The 24,218-nt window shown below is 37.0% G+C and overlaps 1 protein-coding gene across 4 annotated transcripts; it reads left to right on the top strand.

The window, feature by feature from the left end:
• The first annotated feature begins 604 nt into the window (after positions 1–604).
• LOC108040979 (ABC transporter G family member 21) lies at positions 605–24,211 on the top strand. Of its 4 annotated transcripts, none has more exons than XM_017118719.2 (9): positions 605–970; positions 1,807–2,979; positions 20,373–20,585; positions 20,957–21,368; positions 21,432–21,687; positions 21,979–22,620; positions 22,684–22,840; positions 22,901–23,167; positions 23,297–24,211. In XM_017118719.2, the coding sequence occupies exons 2-9, from the start codon at positions 2,114–2,116 to the stop codon at positions 23,490–23,492; spliced, it is 3,009 nt and encodes a 1,002-aa protein (XP_016974208.2). In that variant the 5' UTR covers positions 605–970; positions 1,807–2,113; the 3' UTR covers positions 23,493–24,211. The 4 variants fall into 4 exon arrangements, with proteins under 4 accessions (XP_016974208.2, XP_016974209.2, XP_016974210.2 ...); XM_017118720.2 differs by lacking the exon at positions 605–970 and adding an exon at positions 1,033–1,414; XM_017118721.2 differs by lacking the exon at positions 605–970 and adding an exon at positions 1,656–1,675.
• Positions 24,212–24,218: the final 7 nt, after the last annotated feature.

The raw sequence follows: 24,218 nt of genomic DNA, 5'->3' as shown, positions 1-24,218 counted from the left end.
TTAATTATTTGTCAATGAGTAGTATCAAACTGTAGACTGCTAACATGGAATGATCTTGCTGTAAGCCGATAACATTTGTAATACAATGTTAGCAATGATAACTTAACATTCATGTAATAAAAAGAGAGAAGCCGAGAAAGGCTGCGAAGAGAGTACATTGAAAAAAATCTGGAGACCTTTTTCACTCAATCAAGATAAATTCTTGTAACAGCTAAGGCACTAAATTATAAAGCAATTATATTATAGCATTTTAATTTCTATTTTATAAATTAATTTTTTTGAAAATCCACTGCACGCAGATTTATAAATTTAAAATTTTATTGGAATTATTGCGGTAAGTAGCGAAAAAGGTTTTTCAACCTCCAATACTCTTTGCCAACAATTTATTATTTTACTAAATATTTGTATTTAAGATAGCAGCCTTAAATATTTTTTAAAATTTATTTTGGTGTAAGCGGCACACGCACGTGCGAATCGTAGGCGTCAAGAGCGGGAGAGCGCGAGTGAGCGGGAGAGAACGAGAATGAATGTCATTCATGGCGGCAGAGACGCCGGCAGAGACAGCGGCGTTTGGAGCGGTTTAGCGATCAGTACGAGATCGAAATCGGGCGCCGTTGGATGTTTTCTTCAATGCTCAAGCGCGCCGTTGTGTGGATAGCCTATAGCAGAATCTATAGCTCTCTGGTTTTCGTCGTGTTCTTCCAACATTTTACGTTTCTACGTGTTTCTCCATTCGTTCGATTTGTTCGTCTTTTCGGTTCGGCTTTACACAAAAACCCCTCCAAAAATCCTCCCCCACAAAAAAAATATTACTCGTGTGTTATCAAAAATGTTTACAAGAAACCTACATATGTTTATTGAATAAAACAAAAAAAATAAATTATTTGAATTGCAAAAAAAGTGCTGACGATTTTTAATATCATATTCGAAAAGGAAACGAAGAATTTTAATAAGTTCCGTTGCTTCTTGGGTGCGTTGTTTTTATTATTTTCTTTTGCCTTATATTTTATTCAAACACATTGAAATTGCACCAAATGAAATCTGACGTTTTGCTCTGCCGCTTTGTTTCGCGCGGGCTAATTGACAAATATAACAAAATTCGCATTGTGTCTTGCCATCGATTTGTCTCCCTGATTCTCCCCGATTCTGTTTCATTATCTTTTTCTGTTTCGGCGTCAGTGCATAAAGGAAATTGTTGAAAAATTTGCCAAGAGGAATAAACATTTAGGAGCAGATGCCGTGAAGTCTAGAAAAACATTTTTGAAGTTAAAACTCATAAAATTGTATTACTAATATTGGAAAATTTTTTGAGTTTACCTTAAATTGAAGTGAATAATTTGGTGCGAAACCTTAGCACCATAAACAATTGCATCCGAAATGCATTGAAAATAAGTAAAATAAGCCTTAATTTTCTGTGAGTTTATCCGGGGTTAAAGTTAAATTCTGCATTTTTTGAATAGTGTAGTGTAATAAATTAAAGTGATATATACACTCATTACCTTTTTACCATTTTTGCTGGCTTCAACCAAATAAAGTTTTTTCGAACTTAATATACATTAAATCATGGCTTGCCTTACTTTTCATAAAATTTGTTCTCATTTGAATGTTTCGTTAGAAAAAGCAAAATTAAAAGAAATATTTACAGCAGTTAGGACAAACATCATATAAAATCAAAGTAATAACTTTATTGTCTTTAAAAATCGTATTGATATTGACGAATTTTTTTATATTTTCTTTAAATTTATATAACTACTGGCAATCATATTAATTATTCCTATACTCTTTTCTGCTTTTATTGTATTACAGTCTGCCATAAATTCGAGAAGATAAGAGAAATAAGGAGCCAGACAAAGCCAGGGAATTATGAAATTTTAAAGAAATCCCCAAAAACCCAAGTCCCAACAGCCACGAAATATGTTTAATGCATTAAAATAAAGGAAACGTGTTTAAGGCGAGTGCAGGCAACAGGCGAACAAAAAGTAATATACACACGCGTATATATACATATTTAAACAAGATTTACATTTAAAATCCCCAATACACACGTACGTATATTTAAACTGTGGCGGCAACAGCAACAACAGCGAGCTAAAGCGTCCACAAAAAGGTGATAATGATTATTTCCAAGGATCTTTTCATATTTGGCGAACAAATTTTTGCAACAATCATACCAGAAGGTGGAGCCGCAGCGCTAGCAAACCAGCAGCAGCAACATCAGCAGCAGCAGCAGCAACAACAGCCGGCAATTATAAATTCAACAGCAACAGCAACAACGACGACGGCTACTTCGTTGGTAATAAACTCGACGGCATCGTCAACAACAGCAGGAGCAGCTGAACAAGTTGTAGAGGAGTCATTAAAAGTAGCAGCAGCGGCAGCGGCAACACCAGCAACAACACAAGCAGCAACACTACCAGCTAAACAGGAAACAGTTGCAGTTGCTGCCGCTTGTGTTGCTCCTCGCAAGTTGGCAAAAATTCAAAAAATTCCAAAGGAACCCGAGGAACTGAAAGCCAAGAAAAAGGCAAAGTGTGAAGCAGCAGCAGCAGCAGCAACACCGGCGACTCATTACGAAAAAATGCCAATGAATTTGATGATCGTGGAAAGTGTTGAGACAGTCGATATGGGATCATCGGACAATGACAACGAGGCAACGGAGCAGGTACCGTTGGTGACTACCAGCCGCCGCAACCTGGCCAAAATAGTGGCCGATTGTCGCCTCCAAATCGAAGTGGAGCCGGCAACATCAGCAGCAGCCACTGCCTCATCAGCAACATCGGATGCAACAGCAGCACCAACATCAGTGGCCACAAGCGACTCTTCTGCATCATCATCATCATCGTCGTCGTCGTCATCTTCCAGCTCAACATCCTCAGAATTTACGCACACATCACAGACGACGATACCAAGTTCGGATAATCTAACGTCATCCAATGGGCTGGCCAATATGGGCAAAAGCATTTTAGTTGATGCCAAAAGGTGAGTGTTCAATCAACGCTGACCCAATTTCAGAGCAAAACTCGTACCTACATAAATCCAACTCTGTATTTTTTTTGTCTGCGCTGATTGCATGCAGAGTTCGTCTTAATAAGGAGGGGAAAGTGGAGGCAATCCAAGGGTAGATCAGGCTTTTTCTAACTCATGGTTCTCATGGAAACATTGTAGAGTTTACAACCGGTTGCATTCGGTTGACAGTGAGTTGGGGCCCGATTTATACAGTTTGAGCGGGAACAAATTACTCCTACTCTTTAAAGCTCAATAAAGAATTCATTTTCAATTGAAGCTCAGTTGAATGTAGGCTGAAATTTATTTGCAGTTCGCATATTTGCATTTGAACCTGATTGATATTAAATAGATAATAATATTAAATAAAAGCGATAAAATTAAATGCGAGTATAGTTTAAAGTTAAGCTGCAATAGATATTTTTGTTTGATTTCTGAAAAATAAAAATTTGAAGATAATATAATTAAATTCGTGGAAATCTGATTTAAATATTGGTTTACTGTCATTCTCGAAATCGGTTTGGTTGCAGTGCAGGGCAAGCTTGAACTTTTTAGTCAGTTTAATTGATTGCCCATCGACGCAAAAACTCGTTCTATAGGCTTTTATAAAAGTCAAACTTCCTGGGATTAGCTCGGATTTTCAGGGTGTATCCCCTTCGATGAATCTGAACGACTGTAGTATCTGCTTAAAACAATCTCACTCCAGATGGCATCATTACAACCCCTTCTTTTGGCGAAGAATAAAAACAGGTCAAAAATGCAGTTTTGCCTTAATAATTGGGTTACATCTTGCATTCACATGGAAAAAGACCCAAAAAAGTTGGAGTAACAGAAAAACTTTTTCACTTTCGCATTGAAAAAATAACTTACAAAGAGAACTGAGTTCTCCGCAAGGAGCAGGTTTTAGATGGGAGCTGCTCGTTATTGCAGTTTTGTAGCCACTTCCTCTGACTTTGTTGCATTTAAAAGGGGATTATGCATACGCTTAAAAAAATTCGGTAAGTTGGTGCATCCTGGATAAACTGGCTTACAAGTTATTAATAAAAGCAGCTGCAGAGCTTTTTTAAATTAATATTTCCGCTTCGCATATATGTCACAAGTACTTGCAAGAACGCTTGTTTTACCAGGATTATGGATTTGCAGTCTTCGTCAACACATTTTTTTTTCAGCAAAAGGTAAAAACCTAGATCATATTTGCAGTGTTTGTTAGTGGGCATAAATTAGTGAATTGGGTTTGTAAATAATTTTAATAGTTTATTGCAAACATTTGTATTCCAATTCTTCCTTAATTTGTTTTCCAAGTTGCACAATTATTTTTGCCAGCCCTTTGTCTAAATTAAAGTTTGGCGTTAGTGCAAATACGCTGTGAAAATCAACATAATCACTGGTATTTGCCAGAGCTCTGCGATCTGTTGCAATTTTTGAAAAAGGCAAGCGGGTGGTGTTTTTTCTAGGCTCTGACTTAAGCTGAGTTGGCCAGCAGATGCAATTATTTATTTTAATTCGTTTGTCACTCCGACTGACTGCACGACAGACTTTGGGTTAATGCCGAGATCGAGATCGCACAAGTCTCAATTATGTGTTGGCAAATTAAGTAAATTAAATTACAATGAGAACATTGTTGGGTCGTTCGATGGCTGTCGAGTGCAGGCTTCATTATGTGCATTTAACATAAATTTTTCAATTATTATGCGATTTAGAGTGCACTCAAAGTGGCAGTGTTCTTTTTTTCCTGCCTTCACTGTTCAAGAATGCAAATCCAAGATCTGTCTTTATTTTGTCCTTATTTGCTGTTCGCTTCTCTTAGCCGAAGTGCAATTTAAATGCATTTTATTTTCTGCATCTTTTTTCGCTGTTTGCCTTTATCTGGTGGCACGTTTTATTTTCGCCGTGGCTCTTGCGATTATTACTGTGTGTTTGCTGCGGCAGTCGTTGCTGTTGATGTGGCTGTTGTCGCAATTTTGCCTGAAATTGGTTTACAGTTGACCCAGTTTTAGTTGCGGCAGCAACAACAGCAAAAACAGCAGAATCGGAATCGATGCTCGTTTTGGCAGAAACGAAAAATACAAATGCAAAAATAAGAGCATCCACGGCAGCACCAATATGTTGCACACTGATTTTTTAAGCTGGCGAAGAGTATGGATAAATTTAATTAGATAAATTAAATTATATAAATCTAAAAAAATGTAAGCATTTATTTGATTTAAATTGATCTAATATTTTCCGGTCAAAGATTTAATTACTTACACAAATGAATTCCTTATTTCACAATAATTATTTGTAAAATAACTGTAGACTAACATTTTTTATGGACATTCATTTGAACTTGTTATCAACATCTGCATAAATATTATATTGTTATAATCGATATACACATAAAATTTCTTTGATTTCAATATGGGAGGCATCAAATAAATATTTGCGGCATCTTTAATAAACCATATGACTGAAAAGGGAGTTCAGTTTTGTTTAGAAAATTTCAAGAAAACTTCAGAGCGATAAACACAAGAAGAACAAATCCCCATTTAAATTTTCTATGTGTGGCTCACAAGCGCTTAATGAACCATTAGGGTTTATTGAACTTTGCTGAACACAAACAATTGTTTTCGTTCCCAAATCTGTTTTCCAACTATTTTGCTTATGTTGCTTGTGGCGAGTTTTATTGGAAAAATTTTTAGAAGTAGAGTAGAGCAAACCATTTAACACAAACAATTCCGAGCTGAGGAGGCTGCATACATAGATTAGATTCTTTCCTTCTACAATTTCAAATGGGGTGGAGTTTAAGCGTGAAATCAAGTTCAATTGTGTAATTTAAAACTTTTACACTTGAGAGGCAAAACCAGAAAACCAGTTGAAGAAAACCAAATTTAAGCATTTATTTGATGTACATTCTTATAATATTTTCTTGTTGAAAAATGTATAAATGTATTTTAACATGTTTTATAGACAACATATTGAAGTTGTTGGTAATAGGTTTATTTTAATTGCTTAAATTGGAACTTTAGATTAAACTGCATGGGAGAGCTTATAAACTTTTGGCAAACCCAACGAACAGTTTTATTAGTTGTATAAACCGGTTATTAAACTTGTATGTAGGTCAAGTTTTAATATGATAACACACACAAAAAATATAGAGAGAAATCTTAAGGCGCGTCAAATGCAGGCAACTCTAAATGGCGCAGTTGCTAAATTTGGGTTGGGTTTGATTTCTTTTGGAAGAACGTTAGATGCGAACCTTTATCTTAGGTCTGGTTTCTTAGGTAGCGTTCAAGGATTGAAAGCTAGACCCAGCCATAGATGAGAATAGATTTTTGGGACAGGTAAAAAGGGTGCAGCTGGCTGTTAAATTAGGCATAACAAAAGCTTTTCTTCGAAATGGGGAGACCCCTTTGCTTCCTGCTCCTTTAACATAATTTTTTCAATCTATTGTTGAAACTTTTTCTATTCTACCTATTTCTATGTGAAATATTTGTGCGCAACATTAGAGCTCAAAATAAGAAATAAACCAGAGTGTAGTTCCTCGACTATCAGATACCTGTTACTCTTTTAAAAAAATTAAAAAGAAATACGTTAAATGTCATACGTTATGCCATATTTTTTGCAAATTTCCGGAAGATGGCGTTAGCATCTCAATGGTTGACGCACCAATTAAATGGCACATGCGCCATCTTAGTTCAAAAGTTTTAATTTCCATAAAATGTGTGCGATATCTCCGATATCTCCTGTTATAAGTTTTTATTTCCATAAAATATATGTCCAAGATATCGGACATAAAATGTTATTTTATAGGTTGCAAAAAGAAAAAACAATATAATTGCTATGGTCCTCTAAAAACCTAACATAATAAAAGCCTTACTGATAACATTTGCGTCCCCAAATAGTACTATTTTATTTGAGATTACCTTTTGGGCATATAAGAGGATGACAATTTACTATTTATCTTCTGACACCTTATCGGGTTTTAAAATTTACTTTAGTGTTACTATAAAATATTTTGAAAGCGTGGGCGCCTAGATGCATCTCGTTTCGAGTTGTGATCTAGAAATTCCGCCAACGAGACATGACAAAACAAATTGCCAGACGACCAAAACAAGAAAACGCATGGCGCAATGCAGGGCAAAAAAAATCAGACAAAAAAAGAATAGAGTAAATAAGGCAGAAAAATTGCAATTTATTATAATTTAATCTAGAATAGAAAATTAAATAGAGTCGCAGCTGGGTGCCTCCGTTTTTCCCCATCTAAGTTCAGTTCTGTTCGGTACGGTTGCATACATTGTGGGCTGTTTGCCCTGTTTGGGTTTTATCTGCCGTTAGGCGTGCAGTGTCAATAACATGGAATAACGTAAAAGAGACAGCAATATTCTGCAAGATAGAGACGGAGCGAAGCGGGAGACACGTGTGCGGGGGCGTTGATGACTGACGGGCGGTGGGGAATTGGGTATGGGATCAGGAATTGCAATAGGAATTGGAGTGGCAGTGGCAGTGGGTGGGAGAATGAGAATCAGCCCTGGGTGGTGATCAGAAAGAGAGGGGTGTATATATGTAGAAAGAGAGGGGGCTAGCAGAGGTGCAGCCGCTGCAATGGAGGCCAACGTCGCTCTTTGACAACTGTCACTGTCACAGTCACAGCCACTGAAACCGAAGACCAACGACGGAGACAGCTCTGCACACTGTTTCTACATCGCTTTAAAAGTCCTTTAAATGTGTTAACCACAATAAAAAATTATTTAACAATCTTATCTTACATCTTTGTGTAACAAAACTATTCAGCAAATACTAGAATATATGTTGTATATTATCGGGAGCCGAGTTCATAACCCATAAGATCTAGAGAAATAATTGTTATGTTTATTTTGTACCGAGTTTAAGTCCTCTGTCTTTTTTGAACTTTCTAGAGTTCGATTGTTTGTGTTAATATTCCGTTACTTAAAACCAGATAGTTTAATAGTTAAAAGTTTTTCATATATGCAAAATAATTTAGAGAAATATCTGTATTTGTAAGTCAAATATAACTTATACATATCAATTTACTTTTTGTTTTACATTTTGGTATATTTCCTAGATAAAAAGTTTTAGGAAATTGCTTAAAAAAATTTGTATTTTATGTTTGACTTTCGGTTTTTAAAAAGATTACAACACACTGTACAGTTGACAAAGTCTGTGGTTGGAAGTTGCATATGTTGTGGCTTTTTTTATTATTGTCGCCGCTGCTGTTGCTTAGCAAACGAATAAAAATTAATTCAAAAATAAATTATTGTCATTGCCATTGTGGCCGTTTCTTGTTGTTGTAGTTGTAAATTAGTTTAAATTGCGGTTGCAGTGGTCTTTTTTTTCTGGCGTTATTTTATTATTGCCGGCTTTCAAGAGCTCAAATTATAGTTGTTGTCGAGTGCATTCACTTCTAAGGCAAAAATTTGATGACCTTTACAAGTTCATGCCGAATGAACGTTCTTGAACCCTCAGCTCTCTGATTACTGCACATTTTGTTATTTTATTATTTTGTTTGCTTGTATTTACGGCTGCCCCACCTGGCGTTTGAGAACTTATTTGCGATTTGCCAGTCGCATGTGAATTTCTTTAGAAGCTACATATGTAAATTCATATTTATATAATATCCGGAAAAAAATTTTAGACAGTTTGACAATAAAGTTAAGAAAAACTGGACGTAATTAAACTTTCCTATCGACTTTTGTTGATAGAATAAAGTTTTTTAAAGCTCAAACCCGCAGGTTTGTTTTATGTTTATATTAATGTAAGGACAAAAGGTAATTAAATTGCAATTTCAATTGATTGTAATTCAAATTTGTTTGCCGGAGATTTAATTAAAACTCTATTTTATTGCAGCAGTTCGTTTCAATAAAATCCAATCGATTATGATATAAAATATTTTGTATATAATTAATTTCTCACTTTAGCAACTTTGTTCACCCAAAAACCATTTGAACATTTCTTGAGTTTTTCCTGCTTATAAAAATTGCCGTTTCAGACATTGGATAATTGCCGCAAAAAACTGAAGCTTGAAAACTGTAAACTGTTGCACAACACGCACATAAAACATTTCGACTAACTATACTTTTGGCCCGGCTGACCAGCATTAACTCATAAAAAACATTTCTAATAAAAATCAGACACAGCAATAAAATGCCAAATGCATTTAGCCCGACGCCATACCATAAAACAAATTGCTGCGGTTCAGTTTTTTTGCTAGCTTCGCTTTGAATTCGTTTTGTGTAATGACATTAGGCCAGAATAAATAAAACAAAAAAAGCAAAAGGAAACTGACAAGAGTACTGCGTCAAAGGCGCTTCAACATCAAATCTCTAAGTTTATGAGTTGCATTTTTGCTTTGCTCAGTTGACCAAAATGCCCGACTTGTTTTCGCACCAATACCAAAGCAAGCAAACATTTGTCAAAAATAACACAATTTCTTATTTATGTTTTCTTTGTTTGCTTAGCTTTTCTTAGTCCAAGAATATATTAAAAAATTTTGTTCTCAAATTTCTGGATTTTCAAGTCATAAAATGAAGTTAAAGTTCAAAGAACAGATGGCCATTTATATTATTAAGTTAATTCGTTTTTAGAAGAATGGAAAAATAAACAAAAACTATTATTTAAAAACGTAGTGCTTTTGTTAAAATGAATAATAAAGGCAGCTGATAATTTACAACTGCGGTGTTGAGATCTATTTTTTAAAGTACATTAGTATGTGGAGAAACTATCATTCAAATCCCATTTTATTAGGATTACGTAAGGTCCTTTACAATGATTTGCAAAAAATTAATTTAAATGTTTAGTTAGTAAGATTTTTACACTAATTTAGGGACATTTCCGCTATGTTTTGTATATCTTAGATTATCCTATCCCTTGTTTTACTGGTGTTTTATTTATTTATTTTAATTTTGTTGGTCCCACCAATTTTTTGAGTGCATTTGCGTGCTTCGAGAACAAAACTTTTGGCCAAATAATGGAAGAAAAGTCAAAAAACACTTAAACCCTCTCTTTTTTTTCATTCTTTTCGTTCTGAGATGCCATCTGCGATCTGTTGCCAAGGGGCCCCGGTGCCCCATAGAGGATTTCGTGAAACCCATAGACCTACATTTTAAACAAATTGCCCCCATCGCCCGTCTCTTTCGCTCACTTGTTGCGTGTGTGCGATGCGATCAAGAATTTCAGAATTTCTCGGGTTCTTTCGCTTTTCAGCCGTTTTCTTTCTTTCTTTTATTTTCGGTGGTCGGGCTGACTTCCAAGAAGCGCCTGCATTAAAGCCAGCCTAATGATAATCAACTTAATGATGATGAAGCAGAAGATGCCCAGATCCCAGAGTCAGTCACTCAGTTAGTCAGTCAGTGTGTCTCTTTCGCGGCATTGTTGCCCCTCTTTCCCTTGAATTCTTCTGGAGCCTGGTCTTGCAGCATCAGCAGCCTTCCATTGCCATCCACTTCTCCTAATCGCGTCTTCTTGTTTCTGCACCATCATTGCTTTTTGTTTAAATACCCTTGCTGGGAGTATTACAAATTTAGAAATACATTTATTTATAAGTACTATATGTATATGTACTATGAAAAGAAACTTCTTTGTGGGTGTTGGCATCAAGTCGCGTTTAAGATTTATTTTTAGTTTTAACCGATTCTTGACATCAACTTTGTACAATTTCTCTGTTTCAAATAGAAAGATCGCAAATTGATCCTACAACATTTTTTTTTAATCAAATATGGAATTAAATTTATGATTCGAACTTTGTATAACTTAATAGATGTATTTTTGAGTTAAGGTCCGAATTATAGTGTATTGAAGCATTCATTATTACTTTTTAAGACCTCGTTTCTTTTATTGTTATTTTTGTTGCTATCTGACGACTGCGTCATCGCAGCAGCAACAATAAAAACAACGACTCTAAAGATCATGCCTTGTCTGTCTCGCTCGTACTCTGCCCCCAACTCGCCCCCTCTCGCTCTGCACCTATCTCGCTTGCGCTTGCGGCAGTGGGTCTTCACTTTCGCCAATTCTGAGCTCCACTCGCAGGTTCAATGGCCTGCGTCGCAGTCGGCGTCGACGTTGGGCGCCATTCGCACGTTTTATGTGTGCTGCTTCTTCCTTCACGATTTTGTTGTTATTTTAGTTTACGCTTCTCGCCTCTTCTTTTAGCTCCCCTTTCCCCCTCCCTGCCTTGCCATTTGGTTGTTTGTTTGTTTGTTTGTTTGCTTTTCGCCTTCGTTTTGCCCTGCAATTTGTCGTTTTGTGTTTACGTTGTTGCATTTCATTTCACCTCGCATTATTCTATTTCATTGATCCTCCTCCTTCCTCTTCGCCTTATTCACCTACTCCTTCTTCTTTTGCGCTTATTCATCGCTCTTAGCATTTTGGTCTTATTCTTCTTGGCCTGGCTATTTGCAATTATTCAGGTATTTTTATTAACATCAGACAACGATCGGGGAATATATAATGGAATCAGGATTTCTGATGACACTTATGTATTAAAAAAAGTTTAAGACTATAAAAATGTAGTATTATTTTCGTTGTTATATAGATAGGATGTTTTAGATCGATTAAAATAAATCTAAGAAATAATGATTATAATTTTAACAGGACGATTATTGAGTCCTAAAACAGTATTAAAATAACAATAAAAATTTTACAAAAAAAAAGTTGAATATCCCTTTTGGCTTAAACTTTCTATGTTAATGCTTCAAATCTAGTCAATAGAAATTATTCAAATTACAGCACAAACTCGTTCAAAATAAGCAAACCAATTTTCCGTGCCAACAAAACTTATTTAATCACACACTTCCGCAGTCATATTCATATGCTAATATACTGCGCTGAGCTTTCCCACAACTGGGTAAAGTCATTAGTCGACTTGAACCATGTAATTTTAACAACTACGCCCAAAAATTAGGAATATGGCGAGCGGGGGATGGTGCTTACTAGATCATACCCTAATTAGGCAATTTACCGTAAATGGGCGAACGAAACTGTAATAACAGGCATTAAAATCATATTTGGGACGTAATAAAAACGCACCACGCCTTTAGTACCCAAATATTTTGAAATACAAACCCTTACTTATGTGGTCCCAATGATTAGCTTTAGTTTCCTCGACATTTATAAGTAGATTGTGATATATTTTCCGATAATTATAATTTATTTAAATATTCTTTGTTGATGTTTTACAGTAATATTATGCTTAGTTTTTGAATAAATTACTCAAATTTTTGTGATCCAAATGATTTTATTAAAAATGCTAAATATATGTATTAATTTAAAAATATTTCCTTTTTGAAAACTTTTTATATTTCAAATATGGGTTGACGAGTCTAAGCAAATGGATAAAAATATATATTATATACCCAAAAATAAATGAATGAAAGTTAGGCAAGCCAATTTCGGACAACAAAGTTCAATGCTCACTTAATTGTCTTGTCTGAAAAGAGAAAATTGGCTCAAATTGGATTGGGATGCTCAGCTGTCAGATGCAGATACTATGCCTGCGAGATACATTTTTGACAGCTGCAAGGCCACGAAATATATCTTATTTATGGGGGAACCAGCTGAATTTACAAATGGTGTGTACAAAGTTGCAGATACTTTAGACTTTTCTCCGCCTTTCGCCGGGTGCATTGTTTACGACATTTCGCTGCCACATTTTCCGCAGTCAAAGACATTTTTGTGTCGACTTTTTCCTCAGTTTCACTCGGTTTTCTTTTCTCAATTTTTCTTTGGTGTGGGTTGTGTCGTCAGGTATCTACTCAGACTTACGAGGGGTGATTATCGCCTCTCATTGTCGACGGTTCTCCGTCATCTTATGACTTCTCTCTCGCTGATTTTCCCGATTTTAAAAACGCAAATGAAATTGAATTACGAATATCATTGTCTATTTTTTAATTAATTAAATTGAATCAATAGGTGAACTAAGCCGATTTGGTGTGTGGGTTTAAAGGAATGTAATAATCCTATTTAAAGTGCAGGGCATTTCCTGAAATAGTAATTCCTATTTTTTCATAGTGTTTTTTTACTCAAATAAATTGTGAGTCTTTCATTATTAATCCAAAATATATTGATTGGAAATTTTACCAGCATTTATCAGCCTTATTAAAGAGAAACTGAAAACATTTTACTATTTTAAAAATGTACTTTAATGGAAGTAGATACAATAACCAGAATATTTAATAGAGCACACATGCACAAAAAAAACATTAACGTTTTTAAATCATTTATTTAAAGCCAGTTAAATTAACACCATCTAAGAGCGTTACCTTAGTAGGAAATTGATTTAATAGTTGCAATAAAAGTGTAAACCGCCAAATCGCATTATTTTTTTTCCGCTGCTTATTTCCTTTTCGGCAAAGGCAACAAAAATCGCACTTAACTGCACGTTCAATATTTGCCCAACTAATTCACACTATGGGCTTTTGTGCTTTGTTTTATCTACGTCTATATATTGGCGTTTTAACTGTTAAATGAGGTGATGCAATTGCGGCTCGGACTCGGTTAAACAGACAGGTGTGGATTGGAATTCTCAGGTGATTGCGCTGACCCAATTGCAGTGACACTTTCAGCTAATAAATTGCATTTAGTATTTTCTTTCACTTTGCGGCTGCTTTCTTGTGACATTTGTTTTTTTCGCCTTGCAATTTCAACAGCATTTTTATAATTTTTACATAGTTCATAAAGTTTCTTGAGGCATCGAGAGAAAGTGCGTGAGCCAGAGAGCTGCAGAAAGGCAAAGAAAGAAACACTAGAAACTGTGTCAATTAATATGCTAAATTATACACATCTCCAGATCCAGTGATCGGTGTGAGAGAAGTTGGGGTGTTGCAAAGGGGGAGGTGTGCTGGCGTAGACGCCCCAGATGGATGCCAATCAATTGCCAACTAGGAAGCATAATTCCCAGCTCAGCTAATTACCACACAATGACGTGAAAGTTCGTGAAACCGCAGTGGATGAGGCTACGGAGGCAGCCCAAGCCCAGGCCGAAGCCGAAAGAAGAAAGCGCTTTCTTGTTTCATTTGCCATATATCTCGCTTGAAAAGTCACGACACAGCCACCATTTCATCTGCGTTTTGAATCTTTATTGCAACTTGAACCGACGACGCTTGAAAACACTCGCTAGTCGGATGGTTGGCTGCCTGGGCTGCCTGGCAAACAAAAAGCGTGCGGCGAACACATGTCGTATGTGCGATATTTGCTTCCTGCCCCCAAGTGGCATCAGATAAACAGCACCCACAGAGGGGAACAAGTGCCACTTGACTCGACTTGGCTCTTCCCCCTTTAACATAAATCCCTCTTTTCTGTTGGCCGCACCGGAATGGTTTTGACCCCACATTTCAATTACGATGCCCGGAAAGTTACGTAACTTTACTCCCCGGTCGTTGTGTGGCCATTAAAGGTTAACTGGGTGGGTAAAACGGCGAGTTGATGCAAGTCACATAATTTTTTTTACGGTATTTAGTTTAATTATATTTTAAGCACTTGAGCCTTTACTCTTGAGCCTTTCAATATAATCATTATTTTTAAAAATTCGCTTACTCCATTTTAAATTTATTTTAAAATTAAGAACCAAATTAATTTTTACCTGCAGCTTTGAATCAACTAATCATCTTATAAATTATGATCCAATTGACTAAATGACTAGTAAACAAATTTATACTTTACTTTATGGCTTATTTAAATGGCTTTGTAAAACTAAATTAAATGTTTTGAAGTTGACTTCGAGTTGTGTTTGGTAAAACTTAAAATTATAAGCACACATTGTTGAGGTTTACAATGGATCTACCAACGTTAACGTTTTTAAAGTTGAGGTTTATTGATGTTATATTGATAAATAGGGAAAAACAGAACTTAGCATACTTTTGGGAGTCCATCTCAAGACGATCCTTTCGAATTGTAGGATAGGACAGCTGTCCAAAGGCTAGGCCATGATTCAAGTTGGCCCCTGCCAGAGTTGGTCAACTCTGAAAGTTGTTTGGTTCAGTTGGGGTTCTGCTTTCTACCGCAATCTTCATATCTTCCCTCCCCGGCCACCTTTCCAATTCAATTAAACGAGAAGAAAAATAAATAAATAACCAAGAAGCCGAAACACCCACACAGCATTGCGGAAAATGGAGAGAGAACTTAAATAAACTGGTATTAGCGCGGATACTTGATATCAATATGCATGATATGCATGCATAAATTACGTATACGACATGTTGTTCTGCCGCCAGTTGCCGATCTTGCCACTCTCTTTCGTCTGACCTGCATTTCCCCGATTGCCGTTTGCCAATTCCAGTCCCGACTTAGAAACCCGAAAAGCCTTGGCACATTTGTCAAAACTGCAAAACAAAAATCGCGCACGAAAATGCTTAACAAATTTGAATAGTTCCCCTTGGGAGGAGAAGGCCACAAATTAAGCCAGCAATAAATAACAAATCAAAAAGAAATGACCAAGGAAAAAATCAAATAAAATTCAGCCAAAAAAGACCCGCAGCCAGAAAAAAAACTACAGCCAAAGAATTGGGTCAGTAACACGCAAAAAAAAAAGAAAATAAAACAAGCCAAAGAAGAGGATGAAGTGATGAAGAAGGGGAAGGAGCAGGCACACAAAGAAAGAAGCAGAGCCAAAGGCATAGCACGCAAATAAAAAGTCAATTAAGCATGGTCATAGCTACGAAACAAAACTCATATAAATTGAGGAGAAAAAACAATGACAATGACGTGACAATCAGGAATTTCTGTCGAATGTTTTAGGAAGTTCAAAAAGCAGAGCAATGAAAAAAAAAAACAACAAAAATTTAATTAATAGCAGAACATCAAATAAATTGCACAAATTTGGTGACCCAGTTTTTTAAATCACTTTGTTTTCTATTCATCTATTTATATTAAAATTATGAAGTCAGAAACCAAAAAACAAACGAATCAAAAAGCAAAACAAAAGCCAAGTCAATGAACTCTTCCAGCCCTTTTACAATTGCGTTCATTATAATAGGAGTTTTTAGAGCCACCTTTACAAAATAAATAAACGTTAATAGTTCGTGAAATTAAAATCTAAAAAAAGGAAATTACGAATAAAATCAGTTTAAACGGCAGACCAAATATTTAAATTGTATTCACTTGTAGACTCGTCTAAAATTATAGGTTTTGTGTGTTTGCTTTTTGTAACTATTAATGCTTATAAAGGTAATAATATTTTAAATAGATAGAATAGATTATTAAGCTTTTAGTTTTTCTTAATAAAACTTTAAAAAATTTCTATTGTTATTTTTGAACTTTAATGGTTTTTTTATACGTTATTGTTAAAATTTAATATATGTGTTTTTAACTTAAGGAAGTCTTTTTATTTCTTTATTGTATATGTCCTCGGCTATAATTTTGAGTATATCTGTAATTCATACGATTTATAATGATCATCTGTTTTATTTGGCAACTTGTTTAATATCGGTCAATGTATTCACAAATACAATGGGCAACAAAACCCATATTAAATTCAACAAAAACGAGATAAGAATTTAAAAAAAATTTCTTTTGATTGCGTGCTACAAGCACTCACACACACTCACACACATAGTATGCAATGCCAAACTTTCACGTAATTTTTGCGTTGCCTCCATCCCGCTCTTTCTCCACCTTTCTCCCTCCCTCTTTGCGTGTGTGTGAATTATATTATTTTGTTGGTGTTGCTGTTGTTGCTTTATTTTGGCGTCTGTTTTGCTTGTTGTAAAAGTCAATAACCTTTCCGCGTATTCAAGAAGCCAGTTCCAGTTCCTCGAGGAGAGTTCCCCAAGAAAGCGACGTCAAAAAAAACCAAGATTTAGTTTTTTTTTTTTCATTATGTTGCTGGCCTTAATCAAGAGCCGAAAAAAGAAATATGAAATGGCATCATAGCCGTGGGTTAAGTAAATTGTTAGCCGGTTACTTGGTCAGTAAGTTAGCTTTCCTGGCCAAAGTGAGGAGGTCACAGCAGGCTAATTACGTAAATTATGAAGTTCGGATGAAACTTTTGAGGAAGTCGCCGCGGGGCTAATGGCTTTGTCAGGTTTTCGTAAGTAAATAAATAATTGTCTGTGAGACTAAGATTATTTAATCACCTACTTGCAGATATGCATTAAAGAGTTAACTGATTCCTACAACCTTTCTAGGGCTTAAGTTTTTAGGCACACCACAAAAAAATAGTACCAGTAAAAAAGTATGTCACTAATAATCAAAATCAGTAAATCAACTTAGAAATAAGCAAAAAAATATGAATATGATTTTCGTAAACGTCATGTTGTTGCATTTCTATCCTTATTTTATGGGCCATTCCGATTTGTTTAAGAAAATGTATTTTTTGGGTCGCTGTTGGCATTAAATTATGCCTTTTAAAATAAATATTGAAGAAATCTCAAGTTTTTTGACATGAGTTTTCCGAGTTAAATGTTTCTTTTAGAACAAAAACATTCCCCTAAGCTGCACCTTACTCTTGAACAGACGACGCCCTTGACAGTTGGGCTACGTGATCTTTGGCACACAATCCCACTTTGCAGCTCAGCTCAAATGTCGTTTAAATAGTATAATGAAAGAAAGTTTAATTGATTGCTGAAGAAAGAGGAGTATAGAAAGACAGCAAATTTGAAATACTTTTTCCAACTAAAGAGTTTCTCCCCCGCAAAGCCAACCATTAAAAAACATTGTGCTCGTGTGAAATGACCCCAAAACTGAGGTCACGTTTTTCGCAAGCTGAGCCACAAAATCGTTGTTCAGTGCCTAGTTCGCATTTCGGTGAAAATTGTGTCATGCGAAAACTGCATCGAATTGCGTATGTAGTTGGAAATAGGTAACACTTATATAAGTGGGCGGAGAACCTAAGTTTCATCGTCCCCTGACCAAGTTTTAGTTTGGAAAGTTAGTTTGGAAGTGTCTTTCACGAGCGAAAGTTTTTCGTTTCTCAGAAATCAAACAAAATAGTAAACTAAATGTGTATTTTGGTGGTCTTTGCGGAAATTTAATGAGTGTGTGAATGGCATTTAATTTTAACCAAATTGAAATAAAACAAAAAAATCAATCAGGAAATGAAAAAGGTAGAATTAAAAAAATATAAAGTGCTTAAAGAATTTTCTGTTTGATAATGAATTTAATATTAAACCAAAAAAATCGTGATAAACGCAAAAAACGGCACAGGGCTTAAAATAATAAAAGAAGCTTAAAGTAATTGTTTGTTTTTGATTTTATTAAAAATTAATAATATATATTACTGGGCTTCTAAAGAATCCTTATAGTTTTTTTTATTTAAGTTTATATTGCGATACATAATTGTTACATTCCGGAAGCTGCAAATATGAATAAAACATTTCCTGCTAGTTACCGTGATTAATTTAAGTAACATTTGTTTTAGCCACCTAAAAACAACGAATAAAAACAGATTTTGTGTTCCACAAAAACATATGTTATTTTTTTCAATATCGATTTTAAGTCTTTGATGCGCCCTTTGCACTCCCAAAAAAAAAATTGAGAAATTGAGAAGAGGATTATTGTCGTTCAGTCTGCCTATCCGACCCGGACATTGGCTATTGTAAAAAACCGGGGACCGGGTGACGAGGGATAGCTGATGGCAGGCAAAAGAAGCACATAAAAAATAAAATGTATTCATCAGATACTTTGCATGCAGCCTGTGCGAGTGCGAGTGCGTATGGCGGTGTATCTGTGAGCGCTGGCTTTGTTTGTCGTTGTTGTCTGCTGACTGCATTGACCCCCACTCGGCCCCTCCCCCCACCTTTATCACGGTCCCTATACCGCTACCCCTCCCCTTCTCCCCCACGCACTCACGCAGAGACAGCGGTTCAATGCACTCGACCGGACTCTCTATTTACTTTTGGCGCCTACCGGAGTCGATCGGCGGAAATTTACATTTCTGTATAATTTGTAAATTAAATTTGCTGCTCTTCGTCGAATAATTTGATGCTGCCCGCCAGCCTGGATGGATGGATATGGATATATGATCCAGAAATAGATGTTATAACTATAACGGCGTTATCTTCGGTCTATTCATAAGGCCCATCTAAGGAGGGACAAAATATTTAAATAAATTTGTGATAGGTACAACACATTCAGGCAGGCGGAGAAAATAACATAGTGGAATCCACCATGCAAGAGGCTATTGACTCCGCTTCCCCGTCGTAGTATCTGTGTGTGTTTGTATCTGTGTGTGCGTGGCTGTATCTATGTGTGCCTGCCTGTATCTGTGTGTGGGTAGTGGGAGTAAAGTCGAAGCATTGACCGAGAGTCGGGAGACAGAAGAAAGCAAGTGAGAAGGCCGCCAGTGGGTTTTCCGACTCCAAGATACCCGGCAGTACTTCAGAACCACTTAAAGTCTATTTGTTTGGGCTATTAAAATTACGGCAAGATGTACATAAACACTCAGAAAAAAGATGTACATAAACACTTAAGAAAAATTTACTATTTACATCTAGGGTAGTTAACGTATGTCACTTAATTAAAACTATACACTTCACTTAGAATACATTTTTATTGTTGTGTTCCCTTTTTTATAGAAATATTTATATGTTCATAAACAAGATTTTAATGAAAGAAAAATAAGAAAGAAATCCAAAAGTCATCTCACCTATTTTTAATAAATGGAATTTTGTAATATAAATGTTGTAATAATAATATATAGTGATGGTAACATTAAGATATTTATTTAGTAAACAAATAAGTCCGGTAAGAGTTGTATAAGAAAATATAGGTCGTTTATGGATTGGAAAGTGCAAACCATATATCCCCTCGCTCTTTTCGAATGCTGGGTATCGGCAGGGAATTACGAGCACGCACAGCTCCAGAGTTCTCAGTTCCATTTCCAGGCCGAACATCTCGCTCTCTTGCTGCCCGAGTGTGTATTTGAATGAGTGATAATGCGACCGCCACACATGTGATATCGGCGATAACAGTTGACAGTGGGAACAAGACCGAGTCCGAGTAACTGTATTGTATTGCCATATACCCCGACTTTTGTCGCACTGATTTTACTTTTGCCTGCCCCGTGGGGACATTGACTTTTGTTTTGTTTTGTTTTGCACGAACATCAACAAAAGGTTTGTGGGGTTCCGTTATGTGATAATGCAAAAGAAAATATAAGGAAATGTAAATGATAAGGATAAGAAAATATGGGAGTCTGCGGGGGAAATTTTCGATTGAGACTTGAACGTTGAATGAAAGTTAAAACAAAATAATATGTTTTCTTGTTATTTTCCATATTTATTTCTATAAAAATCATGCTTCCCAATATTTTTTTAATGAGTAGGGAATAAAATTACTTTGAGGAAAGCTTTTGTATCAACAACCTTGCTCTTAAAACATTCCTTATGATTTATATTTATCTAAACGGTATCTCAATCTGTATCTTTTCTTGTCTCTTGCAGTAACTCACCGTCATCATTATCTTATCACTTTGAGAAGTCGCCGGTCAACACACAAAAGCATCATCACAACATCAACATATGCAATAGCCACCACCCACATCAGCATCCGCATCCACAGAATCAGTTACACCACAGTCTGCAGTTGACCTTTCAGAACCTGAATGTTTTGCACAACGAGCGTCAAATACTTTCCGATGTGAGTGGATTCGTCAGGTAACAAGAACAAATGAACAACAGCACTAAAAAACAAATAAACTACTTGAAGCTGTGCTGCCAACTTTAGTTAATATGCAAAAGCATTACAGTGTCAAGTGCAGAAAACTTTTTTATTTGATCATTTTTCATCAACTCGAAAGCCTTTATAACTCAAAAGTATTTTAATTAAATGGTTCGGGTCAGTAATGTTTAATTTACTCGACATTTTTAATTAAATGAACCGACAACGTAACACTATATCAATCAATGATTATGATTATGAACTTATCTGTAAATTAAATACAAAAACTTGGCAGCATTGGCAATAACCGAAAGCATGTTACTAATAATCCAGCCCTTCTGTGTTTTTTCACCCATTTCTAATAAAGTCCTTGCGAGGTCCTGGCCATCATGGGCCCATCGGGCAGCGGGAAGACCACTCTGCTCGACTGCCTCAGTGGCCAGCGCCACATTGACAGCGGAAGCGTCTTCCTTAACCGCGAACCGCTGTCCAAGAAGTGGCGCCGAAGGATTGGCTACGTCCTGCAGGAGGAGATCTTCTTTCCACAACTGACACTTCGCGAAACGGTCGTCTACACGGCGCTCCTGCGTCTACCGGAAACGATGCCGCGGGCGGAGAAGATGCGCCAGGTGGACCACATTCTGGAGGCCCTGGAGTTAGGATGTTGCCAGCAGACCAAATTCGGTGACTACCTGAACCGAGGACTCTCTGGTGGCGAGAAAAAGCGGGCGAATATTGCCTGCGAACTGCTCACCAACCCGCTGCTCATGCTCCTGGATGTAAGTTATTGGATTGCTCCAAAGGTATTGATTTAAGGAACAAATGTGGGTGATCTTTCGCAGGAACCCACCTCTGGACTAGACAGCCACTCGGCCATCTCGCTGATGAAGGTCCTCAAGCGATATGCGCAGCTGGAGCAGAAGACCATCGTGATCAGCGTGCACCAGCCGTCTTCCCAGATGTTCCATATGTTCGACAAACTGCTACTGCTCCATCAGGGGCGCACAGCCTATTTTGGGGACGTGCACAACATCTACCGCCACTTCGAGGACATCGGGGTCACCATCAAGCCGCACTACAATCCCGCCGATTTTGTGTGTAAGTCCAGGTTATTGAAAAGAGAAAAAGTTTAGATCATTTAAAGCACAACTGTATTCTTGCGTTTAAATTGTAAACCTTTATTAAGGCTTAAAGTTTAAAATTGGCCCTGTTTTTGTACCTTAAACGTCTCACTTGTGTAGGCCTACAGCAATTTGATATCAAATTCAATATTTATCATTTTAATTTTTTAAATTTCTCAAGTGAAAATTTGAATTTTGTTATTTTTTTTGGCAGTGTTTTTTTAGAAGCATGAATATCGAATCTAAACCATTTTTTCTTATTTTCCAGTGGAGCAACTTAAGTCCCATCCGGACATACGCGAGAAGCTCTTTATAGCCGCCAAGGAGTCGCACGGGAACTATCTAAACCGCAACTGCATCACTAGCAGCCACAACCACCAGCAGACCAGCGATTCGGAGGCGAAGGGCAAAAAGCAGGTGGACAGCATACTGATCGACGATATTATTAATAACTACTATAACCACCGATCCAAACGCCACCTCCATCAGTACGAGAATCTGCACCACACGACCGGTGGCTGCCAGGTGGAGGAGGATGAGGAGGCGGCCCAGCATTTGGTGTGGTGTGCCGCCGATTCGCAGTCCAACTTCAGTTCCTGCGCCTCCAGCGACTGCCATTCGTACAGTGCGGGCAGTGGGCCTGGACACTCCGAAGACGATGACTGGCTGTCCTACCCCACTAGCTTCCACACCCAGTTCTGCGTCCTCTCGAGCCGAAATTTTAAGGAGGCCAAGCCGCGTATGCTTTCCAAGCTGAATTGGTTCCAGACCATTGGACTAGCCCTGATGGCCGGTGCCATCTGGTTTCAGCTGCCGCGGACAGAGGAGTTTCTACACGACCTTCAGGGTTGGATGTTCTTCTCCCAGACCTACTGGATGCTCTTCGCCCTCTTCGGAGCCCTCAATTCATGTAGGTTTTGAGGGACATTCATTTAAAATCATCATCACTAAAGTGTTTCTTTGAATTTTACAGTCCCCTCGGAGCGAGAGGTGGTGAGCAAGGAACGTCGCTCCGGGGCCTATAGATTGTCTGCCTATTATCTGGCCAAAATGTGTGCCGAGTTGCCCCTGGTAATCACCCTGCCCACGGTCTACCTCATGATCAGCTATCCCATGCTGGGATGCACTAGGTGAGTATAGTCAGTCTCGAACATGAGGAAATGTCTTACTTATTATTAAAATATTCACAGCATAAAGCTGTTCTTTCTGATGCTCATCTTCCTGCTGATCAACACGATTGTGGCCCAGAGCGTGGGCTTCTTCATCGGAGCCTGTTGCATGGACATGAACGTGAGCATCACCCTGAGTGCTCTGTACACGCTGGCCACCCAGCTATTCGGCGGCTACCTGTCGTCTCGCATTCCGGAGGGCCTCAGCTGGATACGATACACCTCCATGATCCACTACGCCTACCAGAACATGCAGATTCTCGAGTTCCGCGAGGGCGCTGCTATAGGGTGAGTTATACAGACTTATCTGGGTTATTATAACAAAGCTTTCTCAAAGTTAAATCCTGATTTTAAAATTAAACTATTGTGATAACAATTAGTAAACACAACAAATAATTAATGTATTTTTTTTGGCAGCTGTGGATCGCCCAGCAGTTACGAGATTTGCAAACAGCAGTCAACCGAATTCATTCCATACGAGGAAATACTCAAAGCTCAAAACTCGACATCACCGCTCTGGCTGAATACGCTGATCCTGATGATGTTCTTCCTGGTATTCCGCTGCCTGGGATATGCGGTGTTGCGATATGTGCGATGCCCCAAAAAGACGTGATATCTACAGCTATATCTATCTGAGCAGACATTGAACCAGTGATACGTAATTAGTTAATGCTAACCATTGCTATACCGCTACAACTGAACAAACTTGCTAAATTGCGCCAATTTTGTGATTCAATTTACTTTCAAGCCACACCATTTATGTTTAGCTATTACTACGATTACAACTACAATTATCCTTATTACCTACTATTATAACTTAGATGTGGTTTGCGGTAGGGCAGTGCAAAAGAACTGTTTGTAAACGTTAATTTTTGTTTTGTTTTATGCATTTTAATTGTTAGCCGTTTATATGTTATTATTCACTATTTTGCCGCTGAAACACGAGAAAGGAAAGCCAACTATATGTTTTAATGTACGTTTTAAAAGCCCCCAGAAAATAATTACCGCTGTATGCCCTATTTCCACACCACCCGCACACATATATCTACATATATTATATGTTTAAAATGAAAATGCTAGTAATTTTGTAGAATATTGCAAATTTTTTTCGCTTGGGAAAAAACACTGTGATTTAGTATGCTAGTTTTTTAATTAGTTTTAATTGGAGAGCATTAGTGATTTGTGCTTGTTAGGAAAAAGCAAATTATGTAATTGAAATGAAAAAGATCACCAGCAAAATGTATAAGCCGATGGCCTAAATTGTATTTTGTTCATATTATCTAATTATATGTAAATAAACCTATTTAAATATACATGAAAGTGTAAGCTAAACTAAAAT

This window comes from Drosophila rhopaloa, unplaced genomic scaffold (genome assembly GCF_018152115.1).
Source record: "Drosophila rhopaloa isolate 14029-0021.01 unplaced genomic scaffold, ASM1815211v1 contig_2, whole genome shotgun sequence".
NCBI classification, from domain to species: domain Eukaryota; kingdom Metazoa; phylum Arthropoda; class Insecta; order Diptera; family Drosophilidae; genus Drosophila; species Drosophila rhopaloa.
This window is presented reverse-complemented; position numbering and strand designations above follow the sequence as displayed.